Source organism: Accipiter gentilis, chromosome 4 (assembly GCF_929443795.1).
Source record: "Accipiter gentilis chromosome 4, bAccGen1.1, whole genome shotgun sequence".
Taxonomy (NCBI): Eukaryota; Metazoa; Chordata; class Aves; order Accipitriformes; family Accipitridae; genus Astur; species Astur gentilis.
In genome coordinates this window covers 5,350,415-5,363,599 of record NC_064883.1, presented here as the reverse complement: position 1 = coordinate 5,363,599, position 13,185 = coordinate 5,350,415, and the positions used below count along the sequence as shown (strand labels likewise).

General features: G+C 40.3%; 1 protein-coding gene across 5 annotated transcripts in view; it reads left to right on the top strand.

Moving 5' to 3' along the window:
• Positions 1-13,185, top strand: part of LOC126038001 (ubiquitin-conjugating enzyme E2 E2) — a 221,828-nt gene that overhangs the window by 191,673 nt on the left and 16,970 nt on the right. For all 5 annotated transcript variants that reach the window (XM_049799011.1, XM_049799013.1, XM_049799012.1 and 2 more), the window contains exon 5: positions 5,487-5,634. In XM_049799011.1, the coding sequence (XP_049654968.1) occupies positions 5,487-5,634 (148 nt within the window). The remainder of the gene's footprint in view (positions 1-5,486; positions 5,635-13,185) is intronic.

The window sequence follows — 13,185 nt, the reverse complement described above, 5'->3', positions numbered from 1 at the left end:
TTTTACTTTTTCTGCTATTAAATCTGTGTGCAAAATGAGTTCATTTATATAATGTAGATGTTTAGTATTGCTGTGCTTATTCAATATTTTTTTCCCTGCAACAGTCTGTTCAATGACACAGTGTTAGTAGTTACTCAGCTTCATAATTACCATGAACATAATTAATAATTACTCATATGGCATACTGTTTCATTTTCAGTAATATTAAAGGTTAACTCACGTGGATGCTATTATATCCCTTTTAAATTATTAGTACTTTTGGCTAGCTATGTCTCACATGGTGCATTTTACCACAGAAATCCAGAGTAGTTTGCATATCAGACTTCTCTGTAAGTCAAGCAGATGACATATATTTTCCTTCAGTAAAATAAACTATAGCTGTTCTTTACCAACTCAAATTAGGTGTGAGCAAGTTTTTTTAAGAACTGGCTGAAGTTCATTTCTTGGCACATATTTAAATCATGCTCTTTAACAATGAGCATCATGTGGTTGGTCATTTATTATGCACTTTATGTGATAATCCACTAAGTATCTCAGCAGTTGTTCATGTGCATGCTGCAAATCTGTACTTACAAACCAGAGATGGACCACCCTGCCTTAGAAAGGCAGCCTCAGTGCTGGGTATAGGTAAAATTAAGTGTACTCTGTAACAAATTTAAGGATGCTAATTAGTGTAAAAGTTGTGGCATGAACATCATGTCACTCAGAGCTATAGATACTTTTCATTTAGGTTGTTTTGGAGTATTTTTCTAATATGACTAAAAGAGTGTAGGCCTGATCTTGTTTTTATTATTCTCTCTATTCAAGCAGACAAATCTATTGCTCATAAAGTCTGACAAACTGAGATGGGAACTACTTACTCCCTCCTGAGCAACATGAACATCATCATAAAGGGCATCATATTTTTTAATATATATATAACCTTTTCTGTATGCAGTACAACTTCTTCCACTTCAGGTAGTGCCACCGCGGTTTTATTAAAACAGAACTCCTGGGGAATATTTGAGGAAGACAGAAGTTTCCTCTCAGGTAGGCATGCAGGATTGCATCCTTGTAAGAAATGCAAGAGCTTGAAAGGAACTTCCCAAAACTGCGGGAATGAGAGCCCTGGCCTCTCAGACCTGCTTCCAGTCTTGGCCGAGAAAAAGGGGGTAGGTTTTGTTTATTCTCCTGTTGACTCTGGGAATCTTTCATCTGTCCTTGCACAGTCACCAGGCTTCAGTGGGAGGAATGAGGAACGGGAGGTGAGGGTTTGAACCCAAACAGGCTGAAGAAAGCAATTCCTGAGTGCGCACTGTAACCCCTTGCATGCTAATATGCAAAACTGGAGAATCATTTCTTCCTCCTGATAACATTTTTGGAGAGAATTGTGTCTGAATTCAGTGGAGTCTGAAAGTGCATGAGATGTGTTTCTGGGACCAGCCCTTTCAGAGCTGGTGGTGCCTTTACGCGCCTGTCTCTCAATCTCACAGCAAAGGTTAAGCAAGTCACCCACGTGGATGCCAGCGCTGCAGTGGCTACTTGGGTTTAGACCTAACGGGGGAACATTCAGTGCAAAAGAGAGATAGTGAGTGATTTTAGGACTACATCATGCTGGAAAACTGGTCTTCAAATCACTCTGAGATCCAGGAGTGATTTATCTTGCCTATAACCAGGTGCCTCCAATCACTCAACTGAAATACATCTTAATTCACTCTTCCCAGGTTTTATAAACAGTCTTTTTTCAGTCCTAAAGCTTATTCAGTAACAGCCAGCCATAGCTTTACGTGTACTTCTTTTCCTTCTAATCGTTTTTTCTCCCGCTTTTGAATAGATAACCTCATTTTCTTCTTAGAGACTGTATAAAGGGGGGTTTTATTTGTTTAATTCTGGTTTACAGTATTCAGAATGGTTTGGCATTCAGCAGTCGATAAACAGATGGGTTTGTTGTTGTTTACTTCCAAAACTGATTGAATATAAATTCCTTATCTTTACCTTTCAAAAGATTTTTTTATAGTACTCCTACAGTTTTCTGGAGGTAGTCCCATTTTTACCTGTTTCCTGTAATTTGCATTTTTCTGACCTGTAGTTTTATTCAACAAAAATGAGATACCCTCTTAAAACTGCAGAATCAAAGAGAGTAAATCCATGGAGGACACTTATCATTCAAAAAAAAGATAAATTACTCCTGCACCATTCAATTGTCTGAGGATAACTTCTCCTATACACCCACACACTCCCTTGAGCCCCTGCATGGGATTGTTCAGGTATTTTCATTAGGGGATAAATAGAATTAGAGTGCACCATTTATAGGAACGATTTAAGTGGCATCAGAGGTAAAAATATGACCATAATAAAGAAAATGTAGTTCCCCTGGAATGGTATTATCACTTAGTTTCTCTCTACACATATAATAGGAACGACCCTGCATAACTTTAAAATGTGGGTATGGTAAACACAACATCCAGAAAGTTACATGTCAGCATTTCCAGCACTAGCTGCAATTTGAGGCAATACCTGGATGAGGAAAGCAGTATGTCATCCCAGTTGTACTCTGTGATGCTTTGGGATAAGAACACTGTTACCTGCCACTGTCAGTCCGCAGTTCCCAGCGTATTAAGGCTGTCATTAATACAGCTTCTTTTGAAATTCTGAAAACTTTGATTTTTTTGCCATTAAAATGTGTCAGTGTACTTAGGCAGGCATTTTAAAGTGCACTGGCATGTTTGGCGATGAGTGACATACTTATCAGTGATAAGCAGCAAGCCTTTATCTTGTGAGTGGGCGCCTTCTTCAGTGTCAAGGGTTTAAGATGTGCTCATACAGATGTGCTACATTGCAGGTCTAAGTATTTGCTAAAAATAGCCTTCCAACTACAAAGGGGTGTAGTCCTACCTACATCTATCCACCATATAGCCGAAGGTGGCAATGGAGCGTTGAACAGTTTAGGAAACACATGAACTACCTCCATTCATCCCAGTGGCTCTCTGAATCCTGCCAAATTCCCAGTGTCCTTGCTTCAATGCTTCAAAAGCAACTAAGGCAGGGGAACATGTGGCAAAGTGTCTGTCCTCTCAGCTGACAGCAAAACAGTTACATGTTAAAATACAGACTCAAATTGATGGCCTTCTCTTAAGCAGGTTACAAGCTCAGACTGACCTGTCTATAAATAATTTAGAGGGTATAATTTAATCTGTGCAATGGATTCCGTGTTTCCCCCGCATTCAGTGAGACCACATGTATCTTATTACTCGGTGTATTCAGATACCACTGAATAAACTCCTCAAATTTTTCATCATGGAAGCATAGGGAAGCAGCACCTTTGTTCAGGAAAAAGAATTAAGCAAAAACTTTATTCCAACAATGTACTGAGAAGTGAGCGTACAGTACTTAAAATTAAGTAGGTGCTAAATTGTTTGCCTGAGTCATGGGACATCCTGCTAGGAAGCATTCCCTGATTTGCTTATATCTCAAGGGTAAGAGTGCCTGGAGTTAATCTAGCTGGGGGCTTAATGAGCACTGACCTACAATTCTCAAGATGCTCCTCCACACCACCTCCCCTTGTGGACACTTCTGACACTTACACTTTGTGTAAGGTAGTGTACCACTTTTGTGGATTTGTAACCTTCATTGTTCAAAATAGCTTCCCTTTGTAGACAAACATTTCATTTTATCACTAAATACTATTTTCTTGATCTTGCAGAACACTTCCTTCACTACAAATGCTGAATGTGCATGGACTCCTAATGAGAGGGAAAAAATAGATCATCTGTCTATAGTGTTTGGATGAATTGAGCTCATTGTGCCAGAAATATTTTAAATTCTCATAAAAGTTCCGGAAGTGAAGCACTTAGGCTGGAAAACAATAGGCGAACAATAGGGGGGGGAGGAAAGAACCTACAAATATGTAGGGTATGGAGTGGCAAACAATTAAATTACCCTATTAATTGGCAATACCTTTAGACATAGATGTGTTTAAAAACTGATGAACTTGCTTTGTTGGGATCTTGATGACAAAACTCACTGGGGCATGACAGTGGGCTCTGAAAGTGCTTTCCCAGATTTATGTGCAAAAGTACTCATGAGAATAAGTATTTCTTGATGAATGTAGTGTTTTAATACCAGAAATCCACTACCTTTTCTTTCCGTTTTTTTGTCAAAGCTGCTTGATTTAATCCAAAGGGACAGAATTTTTCAGTGTGTTAGAGTATGGGGGTGGGGGGTGGGGGGGGGTTAATAGAAGTAAACTAGGTACTGTGTTATTTTGCTTGTATCCTCTCTTCTGCTTCTGATAAGTGGCCTGATCTCAATCCCACTGAAATCACAGAGATTCCTGATATTGAATAAAATCAGACCAGGAGCATGTCCGTCATCAGTTTCCATTACACTCCAGAAGCAGGTTTATCTGTGTGGTAGAGCAGGGATAGGTGCATAAGCACTCCCAGTTATTAGCACTCTCCAACTCTAGTGAAGAGCACGGCTTTCCTAAATTGGGGAGTGCTTTGCCTGCTGTTGTCTCCTGCCTACTCAGCCCCTCTGTTGACAGGGTTATTGCTGGTGTAGACCACTGAAATTGTGCATCTTAATTTTAGATGTTATGAACAGGTCATTAAAACCTTCTGGTTTGACTTGTCATTTGGGTAGAACTGATGAAGAAATTAGTCCTTGATGACCCCAAGAGATGTGGGGTTTTTATACTGTCCCTTCCTATCCAGTAGCCCCAGTATTCATTTTGAACTATGATGTGGACTTTCATAGCTGACCATCTTTTAAAATAAAAGGCCTGTATCTTCAACATGAAGCAGAAGCATGTCATTCTGGGCTAAAAGAAGTGATCTCCTTCTTGGTTTGTTACATATGGGATCACCTATGAGACAATATAAAATAGATACAGAAATCCTCAAAATCAACTACAAAACCCCAAAAAGTATTTGTAAGCAATTCTACTGATTCAGCTGTGACTTACTTAAATTGTGAAAATAAAAACATCTTATTTGAGCACACTTTCTCAAAGATATTTCTTTTTCCAGGAGTCGCTGATGTGATGCCTCCACATTTTTTTTTCCAGCCTAATCTATTGGGTCAAATGATGAACTGATGAAGACAGCAGAAGAATCTGTCTTCTGCGTCCCTTCAAAGTGTGAAGTAGCTGTGGGCCTGAGTTATGAATGTTGTCCACATCAGGGGCTGGAATAGGTTTTTTTTGGCCCCATACAAAAATAATGAGATTGATGACACCAAGGCAAGAGGAAGCTCAGGAAATATGTCCCATTCTCGCCTTGCACAAACCAGTTCCACTGCTAGCCACAAGTGGAAGAGACAGACTTTATTTTCTTTATTTTCTTTTGAATGTCCCTATCTTGCCCAGTCTTTAACTGACAGTAGCAGAGGTACTGTCATTTCAACCACTAAAGTAGAATGTTAGTTTGTGTAATTTTTTAATTGCTTAATAATCATGTAATTATTGGCTTGAACACCATTGTACTTAGACACGCTGTCTTTTCTAGGTAACATTTCGGACAAGAATCTACCACTGTAATATTAACAGCCAAGGCGTCATCTGCCTGGACATTTTAAAAGACAACTGGAGTCCAGCGTTAACCATTTCAAAAGTTCTCCTCTCCATCTGCTCCCTCCTCACAGACTGCAACCCGGGTAAGAGGAATTAAATTTCACGTTTGCGTTCATTCACAGTTCATATTTGGTCAGCTACTAGGATGTGGTCAGTGCACTGTTTTACTGCTACCTACCAAAAAAAGACAAAAATGTAAATTTGAGATGCCATTCATTTAAATTAAGACCTAGTATAGAAAGAAAGCACAATTTCAGGAGCTCAAGTGCATTTTTAGTCCCTGAGAATAAAAATCTTCTAATTCAGAAAGTTGAATCAGTAGAAAATACCTTGTAGTAGGCACTAATTTGAGTATTACAACCAGGATATTAGTAGCAAGAAATATTAATGAATTAATAAATATTGAAAAGGAAAGCTTTCATTTAAATATGCTGATAATATGGTCTCTGAAAAGAATATTAATAGTGCTGGCAATGATAGATGTCTAACACAGACTCTACAAATAATGAAAATTAATTTAAATGAGGTTTATTCAATATCCTGGACAGCCAGTATGAGTATTCAAAGCAAGCTGTCATTCTTATTAACTAGCATAGCACTTAACCTCTTCCCTCAGCTCTTTTAGATTTGTTTTCTGCTATTGACCACTAGATCTGTAATTTCCACTTTTTCTTACCCTATTTACCAATGAATGATTCTCTCTGTAGCCTTGGGAAATGGTAGTATATAGAAATTACTGAAGAATCATTAAAGAAAACTTAAGTGATCTGTTTACATGTCGTGAGGGTTGTTGCTGGTTTGTTTTTTTATTGCACAATTCAGTATCTTTTTAATTTGCCATATAGTTCTTAAACCTTTAGGTTTCCTGTTTTTAAATTTTTCTCCGCAACCAAAGGGCTAAAAATTGCTTTGCAAAGGGCAGAATGTGAGATTCTTGTGTAATCGGGGGCTGAATCAAAAGCTGTAACAGAAGATTGAATTATTTCAAAGCTCAAAGTAAGGTGAAAGTGGGCAAAAATGCAATTGACTGCTTTTATTTTCATGTGGGTTTGTTACTGTATATAGCATTAAAACCCATGGTGCTCCTTCCATCTAAGAGCTGGAGCGGTAGAGGAGCCCTGTGTTACCATTTCAGGCACATTTATTTCAGGTGTGTTGGATGCTCTCTGCTTACGTCTCAGAAAGATTGACTTCTGGTAGTGTCTACCCCAAAATATGCAGAGGTGCCTGTAGGAAGTCACGTGGATTGATGACAGAAGTGTAAAGAAAAGCAAATTAATATTTGCTCATGTGTCTTAGAGACCAGGTAAAGAGCTAGAGACACTGCAAAGCTGTGTTGGGATTGAGAAATGGGCAATAAGTATGTGCTCACTTGTGGTCACCTCTCTTTGGAGGGATACAGTCAACTTGAAAGCTGGCTACTTTCCAGTAGTGATTTGAAATTTAGAAATTTACTACCTCTGCCCTCTCGATCTTCTTCTTTCCCTTAGACTATTTTGCAGATGCTGTCAAGCAGCAGTTTTAGCTGGCCAAGTGTGTAAGAGGAACCCTGAAAACAGTTTCCCATAATATATTATCATATGCAACAAGTTATACTAAAAATGGGAGGTTATTCTTCTCTTCAGTTCCTTTCAGTAGCTGTGAGCATTCTCATGACCATAGTAAATAAAACAATTTTATGAAATTTCATTTTCAAACGTTCTCTTTAATTACAGAGTAGTTTTGGATTTTGTTCCTGCTTCATGTTAAAATCTTTCTATAATTTTTGGAGGAACGAGTGCAATTTCTTGCTTTGAATTGTGATTTGAATTGTGAATTCCCCTCTTACGAGGAGCTGATGGCAGGTAGCTGTGAACTGCTGAGTCATTTTTTACTTCCTTTGAGATTGCCTGTTTTGTGTTAGATAGTTTTCTTATTAAAAAGTGAACTTTGAATGTTAGTGACGTACAACAGAAGGCCTGTAAAAACTTACAAGTTCTTACTTTTCAGCATATTGCCTAATATGCTACAGCTTGTTCTGGTTGTACTGCCTGTCCCATTATTTTTTTATGACATTTTATCATTAACAAATGATTGGTTCCTTGCCATTCAGATTGAACATGATGGATAGATAGGTAGATAGATAGATAAATAGAGATATACATCACATATATATATATATATCACTGAGATACCTATCACTGAAATATATCACATATATATCTACGCATATGGATACAGAAACATGCATACGTGTATTTTCCTCTCTGTCAGCTGGGAGTAGTTTTCTAATCCCTCGATCCTCTCTTCATCTAACTGGTCTGCCCCTTTCTAAAGGCAGAAACCCAACAGGGGTCTCGATTTGATAAGCAACTTTGAACTCTTTGTTCACCATTCATCAGCCAGAAGCAGATCAGGTCAAATGGAAAGGCAACACTGAATCTCCCGCAAACATAAACAGTCGGGATGGGCGAGTTTTCCACCCCCAGCCTCTCTGAAGGGAAAAATCAAGTATCAGTTACCCCCTAGTCTTACATTTATGCAAATCTTCATTAGAACAACAAATAGAAGTAAGAATGGCAGCTAATTAACCCTCAGTCATACACAGTGATTAAACGGAGCTGGAGCACAGCTGCAGCTTCATTGGCAAGCGCTGCTATTCTTCTCCAGCAGGCTGAGCAAATGAAAAGAGGTATTTGCTCCTGCCGCTCCTGTCATTCACACAGTAATCTACAAAAGCCACGGAGAGAGTCTCTTTCCTCCCCGGTTATACATCACCGCCCTTTGTTCCCTATCACTCCAGGCAGGAGTGAGTTTGTCCTTTTTAAGCAACTAATACAATCCTTTACTCATAAGCTGTCTCAGACCCTTCAGTCCTGATTATTATTAATTGTCTCTATTTTGCTTGGCAGTATCAGCCAGTAAACTGTGTTAATGAAATGTCTGAATTTTGTAACAGCTGGCTGACTTTTTCATGGGGGGAAGGGGTGCCATAGGATTTGTGTATGAGTAAACATGTGTGAATTATCTGGGAGTGCGAGAGCGCCAACTGGAATGGTATCAGAGAGATGGGAGAGATGATGGGATACACTAGCACTCAATCCAGGGGTTCGTATTTTTCTTTAAGGTGGCACTCTGGGGCACAGCACGCATCTCTTTCTACAAAGCAGGGCCCCAATCCTGGAAATATTTTGGCACGTGCGTGAGCAGCCCTGTGAAACCTGATAGACACATTCATCTGCATGAAACTGAGTATGTGAGTAAGTGCTCATAGGCTCTGTGCTCAAGCACTGAAAATACTTACTTCCAGTGCTAGCTTCTAAGGCTTGCCTATGTGGGTAGTTATTCCAGAGTAACTCCATATGTGGACGCTCCCCTCTTTGAAAATGTATTAAGTCAAGTCACGAAAAACTGTCTTACTTGGAGTAAAAGTCAACTGTACTTGTAAGTATTCAAGCGGAGCCCAGGGAGTGTAAATTCCCACACTGCCTTAATCTAAAGGAGCTTTCAAGTGTGGATGGCCCCTGAGGTTTTGTGTTTTTACTGAGCTTGAATTACAAAAACAAATTAATTTATATTTAGAGAGCTGGTGATGCTGATCTGGGTTAAAATGCTTACTGTTCTCAGTTGGTCATTGCCACCCCAGCCCTGCCAAAGGTTCTCGAGCCCCAGGAAAATTCTCATTTGCAAATGCTTCAGAGAAAATAAACTGAAACACCAACGAGACTGCACTGCAACCTTTTTCTTCACGTGGCCTCCTTCTTCACACGTTCAAAGTCTGAACTTGGCTGGCCTCATTATCCCCAATGTCTGAACAGTCTAACGTCAAATCGTGTCTGCTTAATAACACGCGGCTAAGCCTTGATTAGGACATCAGAACAAAGCCTGCTACATCTCCCTCACACCAGCCTCTTCCCTTTTGGTGTTATCCTGCGCCTCTAGCTCCTTACCGTTTTTCCCACACACAAGTTCCACAGTCAGTGGGGATTTTATCCCTCAATTGATGCTCCCAAACCGAATGCTTCGGCGATGCTCCTGGCCCTCTCCTGCGTGCAGCAGGCTGTGCCCGGCTGCCAGCTCGGGCGATGGGGATGTGCACGGTGGTGCAGACAGGGGGTAAGAGGGACAGCCTGAGTCGGGGAGCAGCCACGGCACTGCTTTCCCACAAATGTGCCCAGTTGGGCTGAATGCTTGGCTGGCAGCCGTAACCAAAGTAACTGCTGAGGGGCTCTACAGAGCCCCGCTTGCTTTGCTCTTTAGAAACCTCTGCCTGATCGCTAGCCTGAACTGACTCGCGGGAATTTTACACCCACTTGTTTTTAAGCAACTCTTAACCTATCGCTTGAGGGACTGTTTTCCTGTTTTTCATTCCCGATGTATTAATGAAGAACCATCCTCTTCCCTCCTGGTCTTTATTTGCTCCACACTAACCAGATCCATGGCCATTGGCCTCCTTCTGTAAGAGAGGTGTTCCATTCCCCTGCTCGTCCTCGCAGCCCTCTCGTGCCCCAGCATCGCACTGCAGTCATCCTCCCTGAATGTGCCTGACTCGTGTGGAGTTCATCAGGGCATGAGGTACAGCTAGACAGGCTAACCCCGCTCATCATCACCGTCATAATTCATCACCGAAATATTTACTGCTCCCTGTTGGATGTCTCTATCTCACTGGCAGCCCTGCCAAAGGTTATTTCTTTCTTAGTCCTGTCATTTTCATTCTTTGTCTGCTTTACAACCCAATCTAGTGAAATGATGGGAAAAGGAAAAAAAGGAAGGAAGAGTGAAAGAAAGAAAAAGCTTTTTTTTTTTTTTTTTTTTTAGAAAAGGGCATTAACCTCTGGCAAAGGAAATGCACAAATAACTGACAGCAGTACCCACTTCACCTGGGTCAGCACTAGCCAGGTTAGTTGGTCTGACTCTGCTCTCAGACACTTCAGTGGCATGTTATATCAGCAGCATAAAGCTGCTTGTCTGTTGTTGTCCTTTAAACCCACCAGAAAGTGTGAGATGGTTTGTTCAGTGTTACAGGTAAAGTTTGCTGTGAACGTAGTTTGAGATTGAAGTCTACATGTCCTCACAGTAAATATAAGAGTAAATGAGTTGGACAGAGACTGCTAGAGTTGCTCAGCATGTCTGAAAAGTACACTGCTTATGTTAAAAAACTTTGCAATGCATATTGTGGTTTTCAAATATAATGTGCCTCGGTTAGAAGTATATGTGCTGGTGTTTCACAAGTACTGCCATGAATCATGTATTTACTAGATGGTTTCATACTTTGTTAACCCACATTAAGTAACGTGGCTCTGCATTTTAATGACTTACATTCATCTAAGCATAGATAAACAAAGTCAAACAAGATCCTAAGATTATGGGGATCTTTACTTGTCTCACTAAGGGACATAAGACATGCTTTCAGGCTTTCTTTATATGAGTCATTCTTGTGTTTTGCCTTTATCTTCCCCAGAAAATTCATTGTTTTCATCACAGAGTAGATAAAACTGGCAATTTTGGATAGCATACTATTGTTGTTTTTCTATTGCAATTACAAGTTATCCATGTGCTTTAGCATGATTTAGGTTTGCCTAAATTTTCCGCCAAAAAGAGTATTAACACACTTACCTGCATGAGGCTGCTGGTGTTTAGGAAACTTTAGAGAAGAGATGCAGTTACTACACTATTTTTTTTCCTTTTTCTTTTTTTTTTTTTTTTTTATTTTGTCCTTGATATTTTCCTAAAGGTTTGTAAGGTTCTGTACTCTTACTGCTGAGAGTATAAAATCCCAGTTCTGTCATCCTTTGCAGAAAAGGATTCAATAGTGTAATTTAATGCATATCTTTGATCCTCAGTGGGATCTGAAACAGCACTTTGGAGAGTCACTTTTCCACATAAGCATAAAAGCTCTAAAAGCCTGAACGGTATTTGCCCTGCTACTAAGCTGCTAGAATTGCTGCTGTCTGTTTCCAGGACCTTTGCAAAACAGTGGTAGGTGGGGAGACTTAAGTCAGACAACCCGCGAGGGGAAGAACTGAATTAGCATGCTATCTCGATTTCTCAGCCCGTTTCCCTTTCAGCCAGCTGTATACGTTTTTGGAGGGAAGCTGATGTCCTGCTGCAAAGCCACTGCCCCATCCCTTGGCAAGTTTGCCTTCAGCAGCCTTCCCCGACACTCGGAGTCGGAATCGCTCCGGCTGGGGTGCGTACCCACATGCTTAGCAGGAGGCCCCAGGGTACGGGCGCAAGGGCAACATGGATAGATCTGGTGTTTAGAAAGTTTTGAGCACCTCCACATTTTGAATTTGTGTTAGTATTTGGGAAATTTAAGCTTCATCCAAATGCTTGTTTGTAGCAATTCCTTAATCTCTGCCAATTTGCGTAAGGTATTGACAGGTAAATCTAGATCAGCCAGTTAAGGAAGTCCCTTGCCATGCTGCCAGGAGCTCCTGCCCCCTGCAAAGCCCATGGAATTGTCTTCTGCACACCCCAGACAAAGGGAAGTAGGTGCCCTTGAACCCTCTCAGGAAAACCCATCTCCCACTGGGAGTCGGAGCAAGGCTGCCAGCCTTCAATGTGATGCCCACCGACACTCTCCATTCTCCTGACTCTGCTTTGGACTGATCATCTCTGGTACAGGGGTGTTAACTTTCCAAATTGCCATGGCCACTTGCAAAGCGAGCATGTGTCGACACGTTAGATTCCACAGGAATAGCTCTGTTTTTTCAGCTGATAAGGTCCAGCCATACCAGCATGCATTTTAATACACTAATAGATGCCCACTGTATCAATGAAAAAGATCTATTTTCAGAATTACTGAGAGATTTGAAAGCACTAGCCTGTCCAAAAAAAAAAAAGTTTAAAAATAAATCTAAGGCAGCTTAATAAAGGAAAATGTAATATAGCTGTAAAAATAAAATCTGTTCCATGCTGGAGCATTTGGCTCCAAGTGAGGATTTGGCTGACTTGTGGTCACAGCTCTGCTGTTTGGCTTCCATGTTCAAACTTTTAAAATAGCTACCCAGCCCTGGGTAATGAAGAACAGGTCCTTGCCCCTCGCCACTCAGCAGACTGGATGTATCTTTTTTTCTCTCTGTTCTTCTATACATCTCGATCTAACAGGAAGCATGTATGATGTTTCTCCTCATCTGGTGCTTCTCCATAGCAGAGGCTGCTTTCTGTCAGTGCCAGTTCACGTCAGATGTTCCTTCTGCAATTTTTTTAGACTTCCCAATTATCATTCCTTCTTTTCCCCTCACCCCCGGTCGTGAAGTGAATTTAGAACCTCTGGATGACAGCAAATTCAAGGGATGAGCCACTTCTTATTTTCCTCATTCTTGTAATTTTTTTCTTTAAAGCCATAATCTGCACATTTTGCTACTATCAGAAACTTTGCTTCAGAATCCAATCTGATGTTTTTCTTTCTCATTTAGGAGCTCAACAGCTTTGTTCAGTTTATCAAAAAGGACTCCTACTCTGTCCTGTGCCCAAATGTATTCTGTGCTGGTTTGTAATGAAATTTTGTTTCCTTTTAGAACATTTTTGTGAAGACATATAGAAGACAGGAAAATCATAAATACTCCTTCTGTAATAATCCAGAACATATTTAAGTAGATTTGTCAAATGTGATGAATATTCTGGAAAATGAATTAAATACATAGAAATTG